General features: G+C 42.3%; 1 protein-coding gene across 12 annotated transcripts; it reads left to right on the top strand.

Annotated features, from left to right (window-relative positions):
* The first annotated feature begins 922 nt into the window (after positions 1-922).
* Positions 923-19,534, top strand: slain2 (SLAIN motif family, member 2). 12 transcript variants are annotated; one of them, XM_035176172.1, is made up of 12 exons: positions 923-1,666; positions 4,238-4,380; positions 11,818-11,985; positions 12,080-12,253; positions 12,338-12,688; positions 12,790-12,939; positions 13,335-13,421; positions 14,518-14,604; positions 15,762-15,800; positions 16,597-16,804; positions 17,746-17,773; positions 17,868-18,008. In XM_035176172.1, exons 1-11 carry the CDS (start codon positions 1,182-1,184, stop codon positions 17,747-17,749), a joined length of 1,896 nt encoding a protein of 631 aa, XP_035032063.1. In that variant the 5' UTR covers positions 923-1,181; the 3' UTR covers positions 17,750-17,773; positions 17,868-18,008. The 12 variants fall into 12 exon arrangements, with proteins under 12 accessions (XP_035032063.1, XP_035032061.1, XP_035032062.1 ...); XM_035176170.2 differs by lacking the exon at positions 17,746-17,773 and having other exon boundaries at positions 17,868-19,534; XM_035176171.2 differs by lacking the exons at positions 15,762-15,800; positions 17,746-17,773 and having other exon boundaries at positions 17,868-19,534.
* Positions 19,535-21,207: the final 1,673 nt, after the last annotated feature.

The following is a 21,207-nucleotide window of genomic DNA, read 5'->3' as shown; positions in this document are numbered from 1 at the left end:
TGAGCTGCAACTTGCTAAAAGAGAACATATTACTCTGACTTTAGCTTCTCTTCACTGATTTCCATTACATTTTAGAAGTAATTATAAGATTTTATTGCTGACTTTTAAGGTACTACCTGGACTTGAACCTTCAGATCTTTTGACACTATGTCTCCAGTTGTAAACTGAGGTCCTCAGCGAAGGCCCAACTCAATAAACCAAAGGTCACCAGACCTTTTGTGTCAGGCTCCCACTGTGTGGAACAATCTCCCTGAGGAAATCAGTCTGGCAAACTCCTTATCCCCTTTTAAATCTTAAAGACACATTTTTATAGGTGTGCTTTCTCCTAGTTCTGATTGAACAGACTATTTTAATCATTTCACAATGTTTTTATTTATCTTATATATATCTTTTCTCATCTGTAACATTGTTATTTCTTTATCTGTGCTCTAATGCTGTGTGTTCTTCAAATTGCATTTTTAACTTGTAAAGCACCTTGTAACTGTGTTTTGAAAGGTTCTATATAAATAAAGCTTATTATTATGTTTAATATATTTATTATTATTATCATCATTGTTATATTTCCTTCAGCTGCAGTCTGACATTCCCCTTAGTGAAATCAAATCTTTGTTATCTGATGTTTTTCATGATTCTTCATTTTTATAATCAAGTCATAGTTGTGTTACTTTTATTTATACTCCTTGTTGTGTTCATTTGCTGATTGTGAATGTTTCCTGTTCTCAGGTCTCTCGTGGAAAAAGATAGAACATCACAGTGGGACAGCCTCATAAAGATAATGATTAAATAAATAGAATAAACAAATAGTCTTTACACATGTATGAACTATTTAGGTTTGGTACCGAAACCGGATCTGTAAATACCGAATGGAGATCTGTGCACGCGCAAATAGGTGTTGGTTACGTGCTGGCTCCCGACACTGAGCGCAGTGACGTGATCGGTCCGCCGCCTGTTGGTCTTTCACAGTTGGTGACGACTATTATGAAAATGGCCTCGACCCTGCCCGTGAGCTCGAACAACCGGGGAAGATGACGACGCTGGGCGGTTTAAGTGAGCGGAACACCGGTGTGTCTTGTGAGAATACGGAGGTAACAGGGAAGTAAACCAACACAGGCAGACTGTCGGCGGAGAAACGTCCAAAAACACCGCTGCATTTTTTCCGCTGGGCTGGCTGGGGAGCCACCATGGAGGATATCAACTCGAATATCAACGCGGACCTGGAGGTGCGGAAGCTCCAGGACTTGGTGAAGAAGCTCGAACAGCAGAACGAGCAGCTCCGGAGCAGGTCCACCATGTTGTCCTCGTCCGGAGCGATGACACAGAACCACAGACCCCTCAGCGACGGCTACGACTCCTCGTCCCTGTCCGCGGGGATGGCAGCCGGTCTGGCCGGCTTCCCTGGGGTGGGGTTCGTCGGGACGGGAGGCTACGGTGGGCTGCTGGAGAACAACCGCTGCCTGAGCCCCAGGCTCTCTTACGACGGCATCAGTTTCAGGAGGGCGTACGAATGTGAGGGGGCTTCGGCTGCCACCTCCGTGTCGAGCATAAACTCACTTTATTCAGACACCGCCGGGAGCTTCGCGGGTGAGATGGAAACATCGGTGCTGGATGAGGTGGAAATCTTAGACCTGGAGGACATGGATTGTCTAAACGAAGACGAGGACAGCTGGTGAGTGTGGGGAGGTGTCTCTGTCTTCAGTGCGGGTTGACAGCTTTAATTGCCCGGGTACAGCCCGGGTACAGCTGCTCCACACATCGATACCACCTCGATCGACTTGCATAAACCATATCCTCTATAGCTAGACGGAAATCTGAAGGGAGCCTCGTTGACTGTGTGAAAGAGGTTGTTTGGAAAGTCACGTGGGCGATGCCATTCCCATATATGACTGTATGACCATATTAGACATGCGTTGTCATACAGTCAGAGCATAATCTCTTTCCATTATCTCCTCCAACACATGCACAGTGTGTGTGTCTGAAAGTGATCAGCGGCCCGTGAGCCTCACACTCTCTGCTGTCTCATCTGTTGAACCTCTGTTGTTGTGATGTGGCAGATTTGGAGGAGATCAGTGTGCAAAGTGAAAGTTGTTTTCCTGCCAGCAGCAGCCATGTGGGAGAGGTAGTCATGGATATATATTCGTCCTTTAGCACACCAGTTGTCCCACGAGCTACACTGCTCTGTACAGCAGGAGAGGAGAACCAGGGCTGTCAGCTCATCGTGTTGGAATAAAAGCTACGTCAGTGTCATAAGGCTGAGCACCGCATTTGCAGGGATTACAAACAACAAGCTATTAATAAGATAAAATGGTCACGTGGAGTGTCTTGTGGACAAAGATGAGCATGTAGGCCTGCTTGTCATGAGAATTATCCTGACGGACCACATGTCCATTCATACTCCTCCACATTGTGCTCACTTTATGTCCTCCTGTGCTTAACATTTATGGTTTTAGAGTCAGGGTGGCTTTGCACAGATAGACTTAAGAAGGGATATCTTCAGAATAGGACTGGATTTGTCTTAATGTCTCCTTTCATCCAAACTTGAGGAAATCCCTTTTAAAAGCGGAGTCGCACACTCAGATAAGTCGTACAAAGCTGATGTCCGCATAAAGAGATGGGTTTACAGAAGGTCTGAAAGGATAGCAGCAGTTGTTATTAACTACAGTAGCTACTGACCATCTCGTGAATGTAATGACAGGCCTTCTTTGGGAGATGGTCCTTGTTATCTTGTCTTGTCAGGAAGAGTTTGTCTGATTGTCATCTTCTATAATGACACTGTAATGAGCAACATTAGGGCATAGCTCACCTAAATAACAGTATCTAAAGCCAGCAGACAGTGACATATGTCTGGCTGTCAATGGACAAATCCTCTGTCTACAAGATGTAAGTGTGCTGGTAAAGAATAACGAGTAAGTACACATAACCATGCAGACTATGACAAAGCAGAATGGTGGTTAAATACTGAAACTAGCCCACAGGAATATGACGTGTATGGAATAAAGAGATTCTGCCAATCAGTATTTATAAATCCATTTTCATTAAGTTTTTATTATTTAATCCAGCCATTGTCTTTCTTCCATTGCCTGCAGCAGCTTGCCTCTGCCAGCCACTGAGCCTTCGACTTCTTTCAGGTATTGCTCACTCATGCCCAGCAGAGCCAGTCTCATTACACTGCAGCCATTTGTCTGCCCTCTGGATCAGATTGATATCTGGGATTACTTGGTAGTGCCCCACGCTCTCCAGCTCCTGTCACAGACTCCTGTAATCTCTGAATTAGCCTCAGGACGGTTTTTTGGAGACGCTGCCTGCCCCTGCAGCACTCGCCCTATCCATGTTTGTCCCCCTCCTCCTGCCGCATGTGGACTTGACACGCATCATTGTTTCAGAGCAGGTAGTTTATATACGTCGTCACGAGTGTCATGTCTGCAGGCCGGGAGATTTACTATGTGCTGCACTAAATCTGAATGAGTGTAAACAAGGAAAACGTGCCGCCCCAGATTTCAGACTTGTTTTCCTCTGCACTAGCCTGCCTCTACCCTAATTCATCATGAAAGGCTTTCTCTGTGGCTGCAACAGCGCTGACAGCTGCTGACTCAGATTCCTCTACAGAGTGGAAACTCTTCTCTTCTTGTTTTAACTGGCAGAGTAATGGGCGATTCAGTTTCTTTTGTTGATGTATTTTATACCTTGATGTATTTTCATCTTTGATTTCTATCAGTGCAGCTGACTAAGTGCTGAACCCAGTGCCCTTTTTTTAGACGCTTTGAGCCACTGACAGTTGTGCATTCTTCAAGTTTGCTGCAGTGGGAGCTCAAAGTTGCACTGTCCTCACATCCCAGAGACAGGGAACACTGGTTTCTGCAATATCAACACATGCAACATGTGAAGTATAAGATTGTATTGAGATGATTGAAAAATATATATCAAAGTCACAGTGTCTTTTAGCAGAAATAGATCACAGTAATTTAAATTAAGCAAGCATAGCTGCCTAAATGCTTTTCTGCTGCAGTGTCATCTCTACTGCAGCATTCTGTGACAAATCATTTGTTTTCCCGTCAATCTCATGTCCTCTCTGAGCTATCAGGTATCATTACATATGAGGTGATAGGTGACAGCTGTCGTGCTGGGCCATTATTAGAGGAGGAAGTTGCCAGTTCATGTTTGTGTCATGTTCGCTGGTGTTGCTTTTATGTCCTGACAATATACTGTGACAATGTTGTCTGCTCTTCTTGCCTTTTTCCAGGCTATATGAGACGAAGCTGAACAGTCCCCTGCAAAAAGCCTTGAGTCCCATCGTGTGGTGTCGCCAAGCACTGGACCACCCCAGTCCTGAGATGGAGTCAGCCAAGCGCTCCCTCATCCACAGACTGGACGTCACCATGTCAGGTAAACAGCACTGGTGATCACATTGTGTATTCTCAACTTAGAACTCAGCAGCAGTAGTACTACTGTAAACTGTAACAACAACAGTAATACACTAATCCGTCTCAGGAGGGATTCATTGCTAGCGACGCTTAACCAAGCTTAACTTGTTAAATCTTTTCTGAGTCATTGTTTTGTGTGAAGTCTACCTGCATCAGTCTTTCTGCTATTAACTTGCATATGGATTTTCTAATTGGCTAAGTTTTGTGTGTTGTAAGTAACTCTGGAAAATGTCCAGAAATTGGGTCAGGACATCTTCAAGTGTTTGCCTTTCTCAGATGAGGAATTCAGCAGGAGATTGTTCAGGTCAGACACATTCACAACAACAGGAACATTAACAGAACATTGAGGCGAGGGATGCTGCCTAAGTAGAACATTAAAGAGGCAGGACATGATGTATAAATTCTGCTGCAAAAATCACAAAAGCTCTTGAATCTCTTTTTGTCCTCTACGTGTATGCTTCCCCTTTTTCCATCTTGACACATTTCTATTCTTGCAGGTTCAAGTACGTTGCATGTTAAAAACGTTATAAACACGACCACTCCCTTGCTGTGAATTCTCTGGAAATGTTCCTCTCACATGGGTTCACTGAGATACTGACTCGGACATTTGCCTTCTCACATACTGTCCCTCTGGAAAATTTCAGGAAAACATACAGATTTTTCTGAAAGCAGCTTTACAGTAAATGTCATGGCACAAACAATATAATGAAACAGCAGTGATTTTCCAAAGCTGTGTTGTATCAGAATTTTTACTCTGATGTTTTGGATTATTTGAAGGATCAATTGTAAATCATTGTTGTATATGAGGCCAATGTAGAATTATTGATCCAGTAAAGTAGAGCTTGTTCATATAACTTTTATAGCTCCTCTCGCTGGATAGATAAGAGCAGGATCAGAAATGTAGTGATGATTGTTCTTGTCACTGAGAGCTTTAATTTACGGGATTGAGCCTCTGTAATAATCTTACTATTTCTTTTTATTGATCCTTGATGTATGAGAATACATGCACAGCTTCCCTTAGCTGGACTGCCCACATGTACCTGTATGGTGAGTCACTGCATGGCTGAGGCTGCACCTTTATGAGCAGGAGGCAGACTCAGACCAGGTTATGTCACCTGAGAAACTAATCAATGACTTGAGCCTGGTGAAAGCACCAGGGTTTGTTTGAATCTGTGTGTACTTAAGGGCTCCTTCTTGTGATATGGGATTGATAGTGCTGCGAAACCCTAAAGCTACTTTTCCACTGGTCAAAAAACCTAATATCTGGCTTTTGTCTGCAATGGGAATGGATAAATGCTCTGATTGGCAGAGATAGAAACGTGATACCTGGGTGAACACGCTAATTTGGCAAGACAGTGAGGTAAAAGAGCTTCTCAGTTGTCTGTGCATTCATGATGTCAAACATAAATCACTGGGGGGGGGGGGACAGAAAGGCAAACTCCTCTACTGGCAATGGGAGAGGAGTAAATCACCTTTTTTAGCAGGTTTATCTGCGTTTGAAATACCCGTACATCTGCTACTTTTAGTGTTAAAGAGGTAACCCTAACAGACATGCAAAGCTATAAGTGTAGCTAGTATAAAATGAATCATGCTACCCCTTTGTTACTCCTTTGCAGCAAAGTGTGTGAAGAGTAATGTGTAATTCATAATTTCACCAAGGGGAATGCAAAATATTCATGGTTTTGTGCCAAATGATTGCACCTAAGTGCTGAGGGCAGGTTCAGTATTATTTATTATTTATTATTATATTATTATTTATATTGACTTTCTGATGCACCACATTATTCTTAGAAATTCAAAACATATGGTCCTAACTAGAACTTGAACTAAGATGGATGATAAACTCCCCAGTGGAAGAGATGTCTCAGAATAGTTTGAAACTGTATCCACCACATAGCATACATAATTAAAACATTACTACTCAGATCTACCAATATATTTAGTTGTTCTTACTTGATGTCTGTTTTATGAGCTTTTGACTCCCACTAACTATAGGTGCTTGCTCAGTGAAGAGGATACGGCTCAAATCCTTGCAGCTAAACTGAGAGAGGTCACTTCCATTTTGACAGTGGTATGTCCATGTGACAGTTAGATCATGTTGAGCAATAGGCTGCAGGAGGTTGTTCACCAGAGGAGATGTGAGCTTCTCTGTTGTGCAAGAATCTGGACTGCACCTGGACACACAGACACTGAATTATAGTAATTATAGTTTGTTTATTATAGTGGCGGTTAAAATAATATGACTGTGGTCCCTTTATGGATCCAAGTATCACTGCTTTTTTCATCCCTCATGTTTCACAGATCAACTTAAAAAATATGAAAATACTTGAATGGCACTGAGTAGAGTGAATACTTCTACAGTCCTCTTATGAAAGCACATTTAAATTCACTAGAGCATCCTTATTTGGATTTGCACCAAATTGCACCCACTCATAAATATCCGCCCCCAACCTGCCTGCTTTATTTCATCTGAAGATCCATAAATTATTTTCTGAGAAATAAATGAAAATGTTGAAAGAGGTCCTATCTTGCAACGTTAAAGAAATTGGAAAAATGTCAGAACTGCCCCCTGATCTAGATGCATACCAAATTTGAATGGGTTCTTTCATGACCTTTACAGACTCCTTCCACCAAGTTTCGTGGAAATCCATTTAGTAGTTTTTATATTATCCTGCTTACTGACAGACAAACAAGCAAACGCAGATAAAAACATATAACCTCCTTGGCAAAGGTAACAAAATGGAAAAAAGCACATGAAGCTTTAAATTGTGCTAGACTTTTTTTTCACAACCGCTGAACAAAACATGTAGCCTTTGCAAACTACACCCTGTTTGTCTTTTGGCTGACCAATACAACAAATAACCAGCCACTCGGGTGAGGTTTAATGAATCATGCTCATAAATGGTGACCTCATCAGTGAAGGTGTGGAGCGAGGATAACGTCATCCTCCATACGGCCTGGATATACTGTATCTCCCTTGTCACTGATACCACCCGCCCCACTCCCTCCACTTCTCTCCTCACTTGGCTTCGATGTTGTCATCACTTCCACAGATGCTTGCAAAAAACTAGAGTGGCACTCAGCCGAGCGCATACCTCCGCCAAGGCCCAACAGTCCCTTCAAATTTAATCAAGCTGCGCCAAATTTCACACACTCAAAAATCAATGTGTCTGATTTTATTTTCCCATCAAGATCCATGAATTATTCTCTAGGAAATTGATCTTTGGAAATCTCACATTGTTAAAGAAAGTGAAGAAACATTCCTGGATCTGTCCCCTGATCAGGATCCACAAAATGTAATGGGTTCTTCCTTGAAGCAAGTTTTGTGGAAAAACAAACAAACAGACACCAACGAACAAAGATATGGACAGGGTTGAAAACATAACCTACGGGTAACAACTGTATTTGTGTGATTCACTGACCATGTGGTTTAAACTTAAATTCAATGAATGAAGTGTGAAAATCAAGGTGTTGGAGAGGATTTTTGTGACAACTTGACATCCTTTTCAGCACACAAACACTTTGGCAAACCCTAAGCTCCACATTCTGAGAGCGTTAGTGACTCAGTGACTGGGAGACTCACCACAGACACGCCCTCACGGCTCCTCAGCCTCTCCTTCGCACCAGCTCTCTCCCAGGACCATGGAAACCCTGTTGCCATGGTGTTAGTTGAGTCTGTGTTTAAGGAATTGCAGAGAGAGAAAACAATCGTAACTTTAGTTGTGGAAACCAAAGTGAAGAAGTCTTCACTGTGAGACGGGACATTTATGAAGTTGTCTGTCTAAACATCGCAGGTGCACACTCCTGCAGGCGCGTACGTATTTTAAACATGATTTCAAGTGTTTGTGTCAGTAGCGACTGAGCCTTTTGTCTTTGCACACCCTGGTAAACTCATATCCCCAGATGACGTGCCTCGGTTATATAACTCACACTGGGGAGGAGACTGCTGTGAGATAGTTGACTGTACTAGTCAGACTGCACTGCTTTTTTCATTTCAGACAATCCTCAGTCACAATTTGCTGCCAGGCCGAAACAATCAAGCAGTTTTTTAAATAGTGCCTCACTGTTGAGCTGACCTGCCCCATTTCTGCTCAAAAATGCTTTGACATCTCCTTCACCTCATTTCTACAGTTAGTTCACCTCTTCCTTGCAGCTTAATTCCTCATTATTCATCTCTTTCATTCATAAAAGCTTCACTGTTTGCTCTTCTCCTGTGATATGCTTGAAGCTCTCTGCAGCTGTTTTTAATCCATCTTTTATTTTGTTTTTCATATCGAGGAAACCTCTATGCCAAGCGCTGTCTTCAGTTTTCTCTTCAACATTTCAGCCCTGCAGGCTTGTATTTTCTACCAGGAAGTTATGTACTGGCTCATTTAACTGCCTTAAAGTTTCCACAGGCTAAAAAAACCAAGATGGAAAAAAAGCTCTCTTAAACAGAGTCATATCAGAGACAATAGAAATGACATCATCATGGTGGGTAGGGACAGCAGTTCTTTTCTCTTCTTCTAACCTCTCTTTTTGTCTCAGGACATGAGGATTTGAGGACACTCTATTTTGGTTGGTCCCTGGGCTGCAGTCAGATCCCTTCAGATTGACTGTGTCTCTCTAGTGACAGTAGGATTACTGAGATAGGACACACTGTCTTCTAAACAGCTCCAAACTGTTCAACACTGACTCGTAGCTGGGTTCATGCAGCCACACTCATTAGTGGGACCCAACAGCCAGTACAGACTGTGTATAGAGGAAGATTTTCCTAACACACACGGAGAGATAATTCATGTTTGTAAAGCACTCACAGAAATATGTAATTATGTTTGTCAGTGGTATAAATGCATAATAGCTATTCTTAATCCACAAGAACACACAGGGGCAATCAATCAACAAATATAGCCAATATTCTACTCTGTCTTGCTTAAAATCTTTGGCGGCATGCATAATAGATATAAGCCCACAGTACTAAAACTACAAACAAGACCAATGTGGAACTGACAATTATTAATTGTTAAGTAGTACATTTGTGCTTAAAAGCCAAAGCACAAATGTAGTGCCTCCACGTTTGTTCTCCTGTTAGTATGCGTTCTGTAGGTCTGAACCTGAATGTACCTGCTCAACCCGCAGTGACAGCGGGTCTACGAGCACCTTGGTCTGAGTTCATCTCAGTGCACTCTGCTTGGCTGTGGGAAAGAATATGAATACCTTCTGTCTCTGCCTGTAGTTTGAGAGAGAAGGTGCTAAATCCAGGGTTATTTTAGATTAAGGTTACTTTACCTCATCTTCAATTAAGTGAAAGTAATCCTGACACTCTGATATTCCTTCATATCTTCAGGTCTTAAATTTGATTAATTATGGTCTTAAAAAGGCTTACATGCACCTTGTTGAAACCTGCAGTAACCTTGGAGATATGTTTCTGAATACGTTTTTTTCAAATGAATATTGAGTTTGATAATTATAGTTAATTTCAGCAGGTGAACTGTTTCAATCTGTTGTCATGAAATGGAAAACAAAGTGTAACTCTGCCACGTGTTGAAGCGTTCTTAATACTCCTCAGCAGCTGATGTGTGCAGAGTGGACATGATGTTATTTCCTAAATAATGCAGGAAGACTGAGTGCAGAGCACCAGGAGGAGGAGACAGTGTAGGGAGACGTGTGGAAAGAAGAGGTAGCTGATCTTAAAAGACACTTTCCAGTCACCACTCGGCTATAACCACATTCAGTCAGAGAGAAGAGAGAAAACAGAGGGATGGGAAGACAAGTGCACAGGGACACAGCAAACTATCCCAGTAACCAGCAGCTTGTCTGTGCAGGGTCTGATCTCATGATCGAGACCAAGGACTATAGACTGGAGCCTTTGACTGCTGCTGCACTGGATCTCACAGAGAATAGCATTGTGCGCTCGTTTACTGTGTGTATAGAATGAATGGAGTGTATTGTTAAGTGTTTTTCCCAGCTAATGTTGTAGGAACTCTCTGTTAGTCCCACAGTCAGTGTATGGTCTAAGAAAATCAAGCAGACCGGCAGCACAGTGTAGAGCTTTCATTAAGGTTCTGCTATCTGCAGACACTGCTGCTGTTGTAGTAAACTGTTGAAGTATGTTAGCATACTGTAGCTATTCACTTTGTCTGGGTCTTTAATGAGCTGCAGTGAATGGATGCAGCATAGATAATGTATGTTAACATATTACTGCACAAGAAGGTCCTCCTCACCAACGCAGCTGAAGTGAGGAAGTCGGGAGACTTCCTCACTTCACCTCTCTTCTTCTGCTGACATCTTGTAGGCTGCATATTTTGAATTGATTATTACACTAATCAATTACTAACACAATTGTTCTTGTTTGAGTAAGACATTTTAAGATAATTAGTTGGGTTTTTTCATCGTATTCCATTGTTTTTTTACATGGTGGACTGTTGGTTATTAGTTCTTATGAATAATAACATTATTTGTATAGCACTTATCTAAACGAGGTTACAAAGTGCTTCACACAAAAGTCCATGGCAAAAATGAAGATTGTAATAAAAGATATTCTGTTCAGTCTAATTTAAGGTAGAGACCTTAAGTTTGTAGAGAAAACCCAACAGTTCCCACTGAAGGGAAGATTATCCTAAAATCTATTCAGGAAAGATGCGACTGATTTTTCAATAACTAATCCCTTAGTCATAGATTCCAATTGTGGCAGCGTGTCACTTGAAAACGTCTCCTGAGGAAAGTTTTCTTCTTCTTTACTCCTTATCAGAACAATATTACGCTGATCTGTTACAGAGGTAAAGCAGCTTGACTAAAGAAATAGTTCATGACTTAATACACCCACCATAATTATTAGTCCTGCTGCCATAGAATGAATAACCATTATAAAAGTTAATATAAAGCAGAATTTAATGTTGACATTATGTTCACTTTTTCTTCTTCACTCGTAACATAAGATTTAAAATATAGAGCCTGACTGATATGGATTTTTGGGGGCTGATGCCAACACCACATTTTTTTCTGTTCTTATATATTTGGGGTTTATTCAGTAAATTAAAACTTTTCGCATTGGCAACTATCATTAAAGACATAAACACTGATACCAATGTCTGTGAAAGGCTCATGTCAGCCTTTATTATCATGTATCGGTCAGGCGCTAGTAAAATTAGCTGGTTATAAACATTTTTAAAGTACAAAAACGACTACCAGCTTCTAACTCTTTGCACACAGGTATGGTTGGGGCTCCTCAGACTAAACAATGTTCTTTTGTCTTCACTGGAGTATTATTGAAGAGGGATTAAGTGATTGCAGGTTCCAAAAGTGGCTGATAACATGTGGACAGGGACTTTTTACTTCTCTCGAATGCATTGTTCTTGTTCTCTCCTGATCTTCTCATGTAGTGTGGACTCATGTTTAAGTTCTGTTTGTGACTCTACAGCCAACAAGCGCAGAAGCCTGTATGGAAGCCCCTACAACCAGCAGAGCTATGGAAGCCCGTATAGCACAAACGCAGCCAACAGCCCTTACAGCAGTGGCTTCAACTCCCCCTCCTCAACTCCCAGCAGAGTGCCCATAGTCAGACAGCAACTCATACCTGGGAACGCAGGTATGAGGCTCTCAATAGTTCAGTAACTACTACAGAAGATCTCAAGTCTAGTGTAATTGAATAAATGTCACTAAATTGATTATTTCCTCACCAGCCCACCAGAGAAACGCAGCGGCCGAGAGGAATCCTCCGGCAATTAGTCCACAGTCGTCTGTGGACAGTGAGCTGAGCACTTCAGAAATGGACGAGGACTCCGTGGGCTCCTCAACTACTTACAAACTCAACGACGTCACTGATGTGCAGATACTGGCTCGCATGCAGGAGGAGAGTATGTAACTGTAGCACTTACAGGAGTTTTGTCTAGTTTTCTGTGTTCAGACCACATTTTTACAATACAAATGTCTGTCGTCAGGTTTGAGACAGGACTATGCCGCAACAGCATCCAGACGAAGCTCGGGTTCTTCCTGCCACTCGCTACGGCGCAGCACCTTCAGTGACCAGGAGTTAGATACACACAGTCTGGAGGACGACGAGGAGGAGGCGATGCACCCGGCCTTCCACCTGCCCTCCAACCGCTTCAGCCCCTCCCCCCGACACTCTCCACACGCCTCTCCCAGGAATTCGCCTCGCTCACGCTCCCCTGCTCGTTCTATTGAGTACAGCCACAGCCGCGGCTCGCCTCAGCCCAGCATCAGCCGCCTGCAGCAGCCTCGCCACTCGCTGCAGGGTCACGACCTGCAGACCAGCGTGGTGAAGAATGAAGGTAAACAGAGCCAGCAGAGATGGACTAAGTGCGGGACATCAGTGGTTCACTGTAAGATTCTGGGCACTATGAGCTAATTCTCTTCTGTGCTGCTGTTGCAGAAAAGCTGCGTCGCAGTCTCCCCAACCTCACGCGCTCCTCAGCAGCGACCCAGCCCCCGGCCCAAGAGCCTGTCAAGAACAGCCGCAGCTGCGAGTCCAACCTGCAAGTGCCAAATGGAGGCTCTCCTCGACACCAGAACCAGTCTGCTAGTGAGTATTGTGACACACACACACACAACATGCCATATATTATGATTTAGCTGCAAAACCCCAAACCTTCTAAAGTTATGAACACATCTGTTGCTACAGTAATCACAACCTCAGATGATCAGATTAATTATTGATATGACTGTGTCATAATAATGACCTGATATTTGTTTTGCTCTCACAGTAAACTGATCACTCAGCAACATAACAGGCTGTGTAATCCCTTGTTAGTCATTGTTAGTGTGAATTCTCTTCCTCTCTCTGGCTCCTCCTACAGCATCAGGCCTGTGTTGCTTTGTTGTGTTATGGCTTTGGTGTTTGGGAAACCTCTTTGTCTCTTATCATTTTCAGCTCTAATATCTTTTTATTGACACACATTTTTCCTCTTATTCTCCCAGCCCAAACTCTCACTTCAAACAATCACCCTCCTCCTACAGAACTAGTGCATGGCGTCAGTAGCACTGAGAATCCCGAAGCAACTCCTGGTATCAGTAACACTAATGTTCTTTTACATTTTGTCCATAAGGGTTTTACATCTTTTATAGAGCTTAGCATCCCACCTCTGTGAGTTAAGACTATCTGTCTGATTTAATCCTGTAATGGCAGATAAAGGAAATGGATTTTTCCTTAATCCAGAAATGCTAATCTCTCTGTGACTATAGGCAGAGAGGGATGGGGTCAAAGGGCATAAATCAGCTGGTCAAACATGTAGTGACTGCATTAATGCTGTCTCAACCAGACTTCTCAGTGACACCGGGTGGCCTGTCTTTATTTGTTCATTGAAGTTTAAAAAGGTGTAACAGCTGTGAGGTTTCCCCTCAGGATAGTTGTGTTGATTCTATCTGACCTCTGGCTGCACTGGGCATGTGAGACACATACATTCCTGCCTCTCTCCCTGACTTCTCTCTGAGTATGTTTACATGGACAGCTGTATTCCGACTATTGACATTATTTTGATTATGTTTACATGATTTGCTAATAGATAGAATATTTTATTCATATTCCTGTTTACATGTTACAGATCGTAGTCCGATTATGACATGTCAACAATATGTCCTACTTGTTAACATTCAAACACAAGACATGCGTTATCAAGAGGTTGGTAACTGCTGGATGTAGATGTTGTAAAATGCAGTGAAAACGCCAATTGGGCGTTATAATGTAATGAATGCATTGACATCAGAACACTCCACATGTCTTATTTTGATTATTGTTTATTCAGAGTATGACCTTATTCAGGTTAAGGTAATAAGTAAATACTGTTTACATTACTCAGATTATTGTCAAAATAGGGTTATTATCAGAATATTGTTGTCCATGTAAACGTGTCTACTATAAAGCATGTGTAACACACACCAGCCTCTGTTTCTCTGTCACTGGTGGATTGTCTGTCAAAGCTGACAGTGGCCCTGGTGATCCTCCACCTGAATGAAGCTGCTTATTAATGTTTGGCTGTGGAGCCCTCTAGTGGCCTCAGACTGGCTTGTTTGCCTTTCAGAGCCCCTCTTCCTCTCTTGTCATGCTGTGAATCTCCAGCAGAATCAAGTCTGACTCCCGTACTGAAATGTCCCTGTTTTCCAGCAGCAGCTCAACTCCCGAGATACTCAACCCCCTCTCGCTCCTCCCCGAAACCCAAACAGCACCTCCAAAGCCCAACGGCCCTGCGAGGTAACGGCTCCTAAACCAGCTGGAGGCTGTGAGATCACTCACGTGCAGACACATGCCCCATTTATGATGAGTAATATACAGTCAGCTACCTGCGTACTGCAAGTATGGACAACTGATGCACATGAATTGTAAACCAGGAAAGAGCTGAAGTGGATTTGAGGAAGGTGCACTAGTTGCCAGCTTGTCATTTCAGACTCTTGAGACTGAGGAAACTCTAAGAGCAGAGTCAGCTGCAAGAAACCAGCAGAGAGGGAGATGGAGCAGGGTGGTTGTTGACAGAGATGTTTGAGTTTATAACTAAATCCCACAGGTAGTCCTCCATACAGAAATACAGAGAGCTGATTCACTTGAGGACTGTGTGAAGATGTTTCTGTAAACAATCATACAGGCTGAGTTAAGTCCGAACACTGCTGTTGGTCCAGGTTAAGAATAATGTGTCATTCATGACTTCATGTCAGTCATCTGTCTTTCTTTATATTCACCTTATCTTTCTCATTATTACATATATATTATAAAGACTTTAGGCATTTCTGTTTTACTTGAATCATTAGAATATATAATACGTGATGTTGTGTTTTAAGATTACTTTGTTCATTTACCAATTAAACAGCCGCTTTAGATTTTTCATCATGTTTTCAGAAAAGCATTCAGTTGACATTTTCAGCAGCATAAACTGCAGTGTCTTTCTTACTCTATTGTTCAGTCATATGATGCGATTATTTACATGACTGAGAAACTAGTTGGTGGCGTTCATCAATAACATTTTCTCCTAAACAATTCGGATGTCTAGATGAATTAATTTGCTAAGTATTAAGTTAGCATTGTCCCTAAGAGACGAGAGAGAAGTCTACAGGTCTTTGACAAAGGCTACGTTAGCATTTCAGCAGCAGAATGTGCTTTACATGCTAATGTCTCCCTCACTGTCTCATCACTATCTAAAGCCACACTCACTGGGCTGTACACATTACCTCCAGTGAGGTAGATGATGAAATGTTCATGCCACATGGAAAACTAGCATCTGAGGTCCTATTGATCAAGACTCATGTGGCATCACAGTTTGTTAAGATAACAAACGGTCAGGATCAGATCCCGTGCTGGGCCCCTTCCTCCCAGCTCTGAATAAACAGCCTGTCTCTATTGTCTTCATCTTTGTCTAGTCCCACTCTCGTGTTGCTTTGGAGAAGAAGGTGATTTCAGTGAGTATTCACTGAGGATTTCCACCTTTTTTAAATATTGTGATTGTTGTTCCGCGCCGTGGTTGTATTGATGTTGTGCTATGGTATGTGCTGCTGGTTTGCACTAGTATATGCTGTGTGCGTGTGTGCGCGTCACCTCATTTTGTGAAAACATTAAGAGTTTCTGTTCATGTTTTAAAATGTTCTCAACTTTCATGGTAACAGGTCTGACTTCATCTATAAATTTGTGATGGATGTGGTTAGTTTCGACATGTACATATTTATATGTAGGCATCATATTTACACTCAGTGTGCAGTTTATTAGGTAGACCTAGTAAAATCTAATGATACAACAGTCTGTAGTAAATTCTCCTTCATGAAGGTTTCAGTGTTTTTCAGTTGATTTCACTTTATAATCATGTTGGAGGTTGCAGGCTGTGATGCGGTTGATATCTTCTGCATTATAAAGATGATTCTATTATTTAGCATAAATGTACGGATCAAATAATTGAAACAACCGTCCTTATAACACAATACAATTCAACAAACTGTACCCTCCAAAACAACATGTCGCTAAAACTGGTCATTACAACCATCATGAAGGAGGATTTACTGCTGGACTGTTCTATTAGCCTGTTTTAGTTTTATCTAGATGTACCAATATTGTGCCACCTGAGTGTATGTCTACCTCACACCATTGTGCTCTGGATCATAACTTCATTGTTCAACTACTGATAAGACTGAAATCTCTGAAAGTGCATTAGGATCAACAAAAGCCAGTGATACCTGACTGTGTTCCTGCTCTGCTTGTCTTCAGTCCCCTCTCCCAGTAAGCTGCGAACTCCCGCCACCCCGTCCCCTCTGGCCTTGAGGCAGCCCGTAAAGGCCACACCCAACCCTGGTTCTGCCACCTCCACCCCCACCCGCTCCCTGGCTCCTCCACGCAGTGGCCTACCCCGTCCGAATGCTTCTGCGGGAGGGGGCATCCCTCTGCCTCGCAGCAAACTGGCTCAGCCTGTGCGCAGGTATTTACACCATAGACACGAGTCACATCTTGTACTTCTGTAATGAGAATTAAATATACTTACTTACATTTAAATGTGTTTTTTTAAACTGAAAACTTAATTATATGACTATTATTATTATTAGTTAATTGATAAAATACAATAATGTCAGTTTTAATGTCACATTTAATACCAAATATGTAAAACATTTTATCGTCTTATAACGCCACCTAGTGTTTCAAACCGTATTAGACCTTGCAGGATTAATGTTTTCATAGAATTAACTGTTAGGGATGTGTCAACGTCATAACACTAATTAAAGGATCAAATGCGGGTGGCCCCCCCCCCGCCACCAGCAACCGCTTGTGAATGGGAATCTGTAAAGCTGTACTCATTTTCAGATCTATGCTGAAAACTCAACCCCTAAACCATCACATCACCCAACACCACCCACCATCCTCTCATCCTCACATACCCCTCAGCTGACTCACACTCACACACTTACACACCGTTTGAACTGCTGCCTGAGCCGGTTGAACTTGTACTTGAACTGTTAAACTTATACTAGTACTTGTAGCCTGTAAAACATAGAAAATGCATCATTTGTATATAACTCAATTTCCAACCAGGTAACTCTGAAGGCGAGAAGCCTCTACTTCATACGACATTTCACTGTGTGTGCTGCTACTGGAGTCCTTAACAACCTAGATAACAACTTTAGCAAGCTAATTGGTATGTCGTGTGTGTGTGTGTGTGTGTGTGTGTGTGTGTGTGTGTGTGTGTGTGTGTGTGTGTGTGTGTGTGTGTGTGTGTGTGTGTGTGTGTGTGTGTGTGTGTGTGTGTGTGTGTGTCTGTGTCTGTCTGTCTGTGTCTGTCTGTCTGTCTGTCTGTCTGTCTGTGTGTGTGGTTGGGGGTTGGGGTGGGGTAGCACTGTTTTCTAAAGGCATCTTTTGAATTTTCAGGTAGAGGGACTTCAGCCAAAACTAAGGGGTGAAGTTACACTTTGATTGAACGCTTTGGTTTTAAAAGGTATGATTAGTTATTAATTTAATCAGCATTAAACCTTCTGTCTCCTCCTCATCAGATCTCTTCCTGCTCCTCGGAACTACGGCGGTATGGGTGACAACTGGAGAGAAGGTTGTTACTGAGGCAGGCCAGCAGGGGGCTCTCCAGTCAAACTATCAACACAAGGAGGCAGACATTACAACATGGCACTTTATCTACCTAGATAACTTCTACAGTGGAGAAAGAAAATGAGAGACAATGTCCCACAAATATAAATAATTAAGAATTTAAAAAAGGGGAAGACTGTGTCAAACACACACGGTGTCAAAGAGGACGTCCCGGGGTGTTTCTGTGTGGGGACTGGCACTGGAGGAGTCAGGCATGTCACGCAAACAGCCCATTAAATGCCAAAGAAACCAGGCCGACTCCAACTCCGCCAGCAGAGGCCACATCACCTGCCTTGGTTTGACTGCATTCATATGCCTGAGTGTCATATCAGCCCATGGCCCAGCTCTCCTCCCACTCCTCTGCTCTGTTCTTTCATCTCCCTCAGGTTGAAATGTTTCCGCACATTTCTCTCTTTATGCTCTGTGTTCAACACGTGTTGCACAGCAATCGATCTCTATGACGACGCTGTGCAGCTGAACTGTCCCGTGATGTTAGAGATTCGGGGGTGTCTTGCAACAGTGAAAGCACCTGTGTGGGTATGACTCTGAAAAGAATCTTTACTCTTGTAAAATCAGCCAGAATGTATGCACAAGTTTGTTTTGGAAAATTATTTATTCAAATTATTTAAGAAGTGTATGTCCAAACATCCATATCAGTATTTTGTTTGAAGATTTCAGCTGTTTGAAATGTACATTTTGAACCTCAGTTGCAAGCTAAATCTCCAAAGCCTTTATTATGTTTTCAGAGCGTCCAATCAGGATTCATGATGAAGCCGGGTGACTAATGACCACTCGGAAAAAGCATCAGTTCTGACTTGTACCACACTTTGCCAAGTTATATTTTCCCCCTTAAGTGCTCCGATTGGTCAGTTTCAGTTCAGGCATGACTTATCTGATGTCTCAAATATATATATTCGTCAAGTATTCAGCCGATTAAACCAAGAAAATCTTTTATGTTCTTGAAATTCCCACAACAGATTTGTCAGTGTATATCAAATCATGTACTGACGAAAATATCACAAATATCTTGAGTAAGATGAGATGACGAGTTGAATACATTTCGGCTGGCTCTGACCTCTTGTGCTACGAATCAAAAGGTGTGCCGGTGTAAGTGGAGGTGTTCCAGTAAGTGGTGTGGTGGCTGTTCTTCAACTAGTGCCTATAATTTAATGTTTCACTTGAGTTTGAACATCATGTTTTCTATGTTTTATAAGTTTGTGCTAACTTTCTTGCTTTGCCAATATTATTTGCGATTTTGCATCGCTGCTTGACTGATTGATTTGATTGCCTGTTGGATTTTTTTGTAATCGATACATTTATAATTGCTTTAAAAAAAAAGGTTTATTATGCGCCTTCATATTTATAACTAATTACGCATTCTGTAAATGAAACTATTTATTAAAGAGAGAGGTGCCTCTGTCAAAGCTCAGATTCGGGAAGTCAGAACGAATGTTGCAAAAAGACAAACCACACCTTTTGTGTGAAAAGTTTTTGTTATTGAACTTTTTTTTATATCCACAAACATGACATTCTGTTTCCCTGTGTAAAGCCACATTTCAAATAAAAGCTGAAAAAAGTTGTTATTGGTCTCCTGATTTTTTTGACTTTGTGCTCATATTGTACTTAACATCATGAACAGACTTCTATATGAACCAGGCTCATTGTAATTAGAAAAGTAAAAGAAAATATATTCTAGGTCTGTGTCAGTGTCATATCCAGCCACTAACAGGCAAGTGACACATTGTGTATTCTGTGCACGGGCAGTTGCTGCATCACGTACCTGGAGTCACCCATTGGTTAATGGGGGACACAGTGTGTCTCCGGGAAGGGGAGGAGACCGACGACAGCCTGAGTCACTGACTCAGGCAAACTGTCCCATCCCATTCCAGCCTCGGTGCCCTGAAGACCTGTGACGTCAGTGCTTTTATTTTCTCTGGGTGCTCAGCTTCCTCTGTGTGAGGCACCAAGGAGTTTCTCTCTGAGGGTCTCAGTCTGTGGGCTGCACACACACATAGGACACACGTGGGCGAGTCAAATCCAAAAGAGCAAGGTTAATGAACACAGGCAAGACGATGCTGCGCTGAAAACGATGAATTACTTTGAGGAGTCAACTGTCAAAGCAGCAGAAAATAATATTTCACAAACACTGCTCGAGCTGTTTGACCTACACCAGAGAAAAAGAGACAATATTAATAAAAACCAGGACAATGTCTTAACAAGTTGTCGGACTGGTTCAGCAAATTGAAATTAGAAAAAAGAATGAAAAAGAGGTTAGGGAGTCTGTTAGACAACAGGATCAGTTCTACTAGGAGTTAACTATGGTTAATTAATGAAACATTCCTCCTGTACCTCTCTGAATGAAGTGTTGTACTTTGTCATCATGTCAGGTGTAGTCACTTTGCACATGTTGAATACAGCCCCTATAAGTCTTCTTTGATCCTCAAACTTACACATACAAATTCCACTCATGGGCTTTAAATGGCTTAGATATAGCTCCACACCTTCATTTCAGTAATGGGATTTATGAATATGCTAATGTACCTCCACCACTGCCCCACGTCTCTCCACCCTCACATCTCACCTGCAGTTCAGGAGCTTTTTCCAGCCACTGAGCCCCTCACACACAATGAATTGGATTGGTTTCTTAGGTTTGTGACATCACAAACCCTGGCTGTTCGAGGGCCCAAGCCCACACGCCAATGTTTCTGTGGTGAACCTTCACCTCCCGTTAACTTCCAATCTATGAAACAAAGGGGCAGATAAAAGATTCACTTCCTGTGGCAAATCAATTCACGTGGAATTCAACTTTGGTGAACTGTGACACACGATATTCGCTCCACACATATCCACATATAAAAGGCACAATTGGAACATTTTAAAACTCTTTTTTCACCAGAAACATTATTTTATTCTAACATTATTACTTTTTCTAATGAACTCAAGTTAACACATAGCACATGGCCCACAAAGACGGCCTCCCTCATGGGCAACGTAGACCGGGAAGGCCGAACTGAAATGAGACGGTCTGGTCCTCAGAGGATTTCTCTGATCGGCGTCACCAGCTCGTAACACAGCTGACATTGGACTCCATGAGAAACGTTGTAATGCCCTTTGGTTGTGTTAACATGTTTATTGTTAGCTGTTCAGTTGAGCTAAAGCAGGATACTTAGGCATTGGATGTCTTATTGCTTCCCATGGCCATTAACTCTTTGTAAAACAGAACATGCAACCTCTCAGCATCTCCATCAATGT

This window comes from Hippoglossus stenolepis, chromosome 14, assembly GCF_022539355.2.
Source record: "Hippoglossus stenolepis isolate QCI-W04-F060 chromosome 14, HSTE1.2, whole genome shotgun sequence".
Taxonomy (NCBI): Eukaryota; Metazoa; Chordata; class Actinopteri; order Pleuronectiformes; family Pleuronectidae; genus Hippoglossus; species Hippoglossus stenolepis.
The sequence above is the reverse complement of the archived record's forward strand: the minus strand, read 5'-3'. Positions and strand labels throughout refer to the sequence as shown.

Excerpts from the sequence above, each read along its gene's own strand:
- slain2 (XM_035176170.2), top strand. The coding sequence starts at position 1,182 with ATGGAGGATATCAACTCGAATATCAACGCGGACCTGGAGGTGCGGAAG. Across the intron at positions 4,381-11,817 it reads ACTGGACGTCACCATGTCAG|CCAACAAGCGCAGAAGCCTG; the intron begins GTAAACAGCACT and ends GTGACTCTACAG. Across the intron at positions 11,986-12,079 it reads ACTCATACCTGGGAACGCAG|CCCACCAGAGAAACGCAGCG; the intron begins GTATGAGGCTCT and ends TTTCCTCACCAG.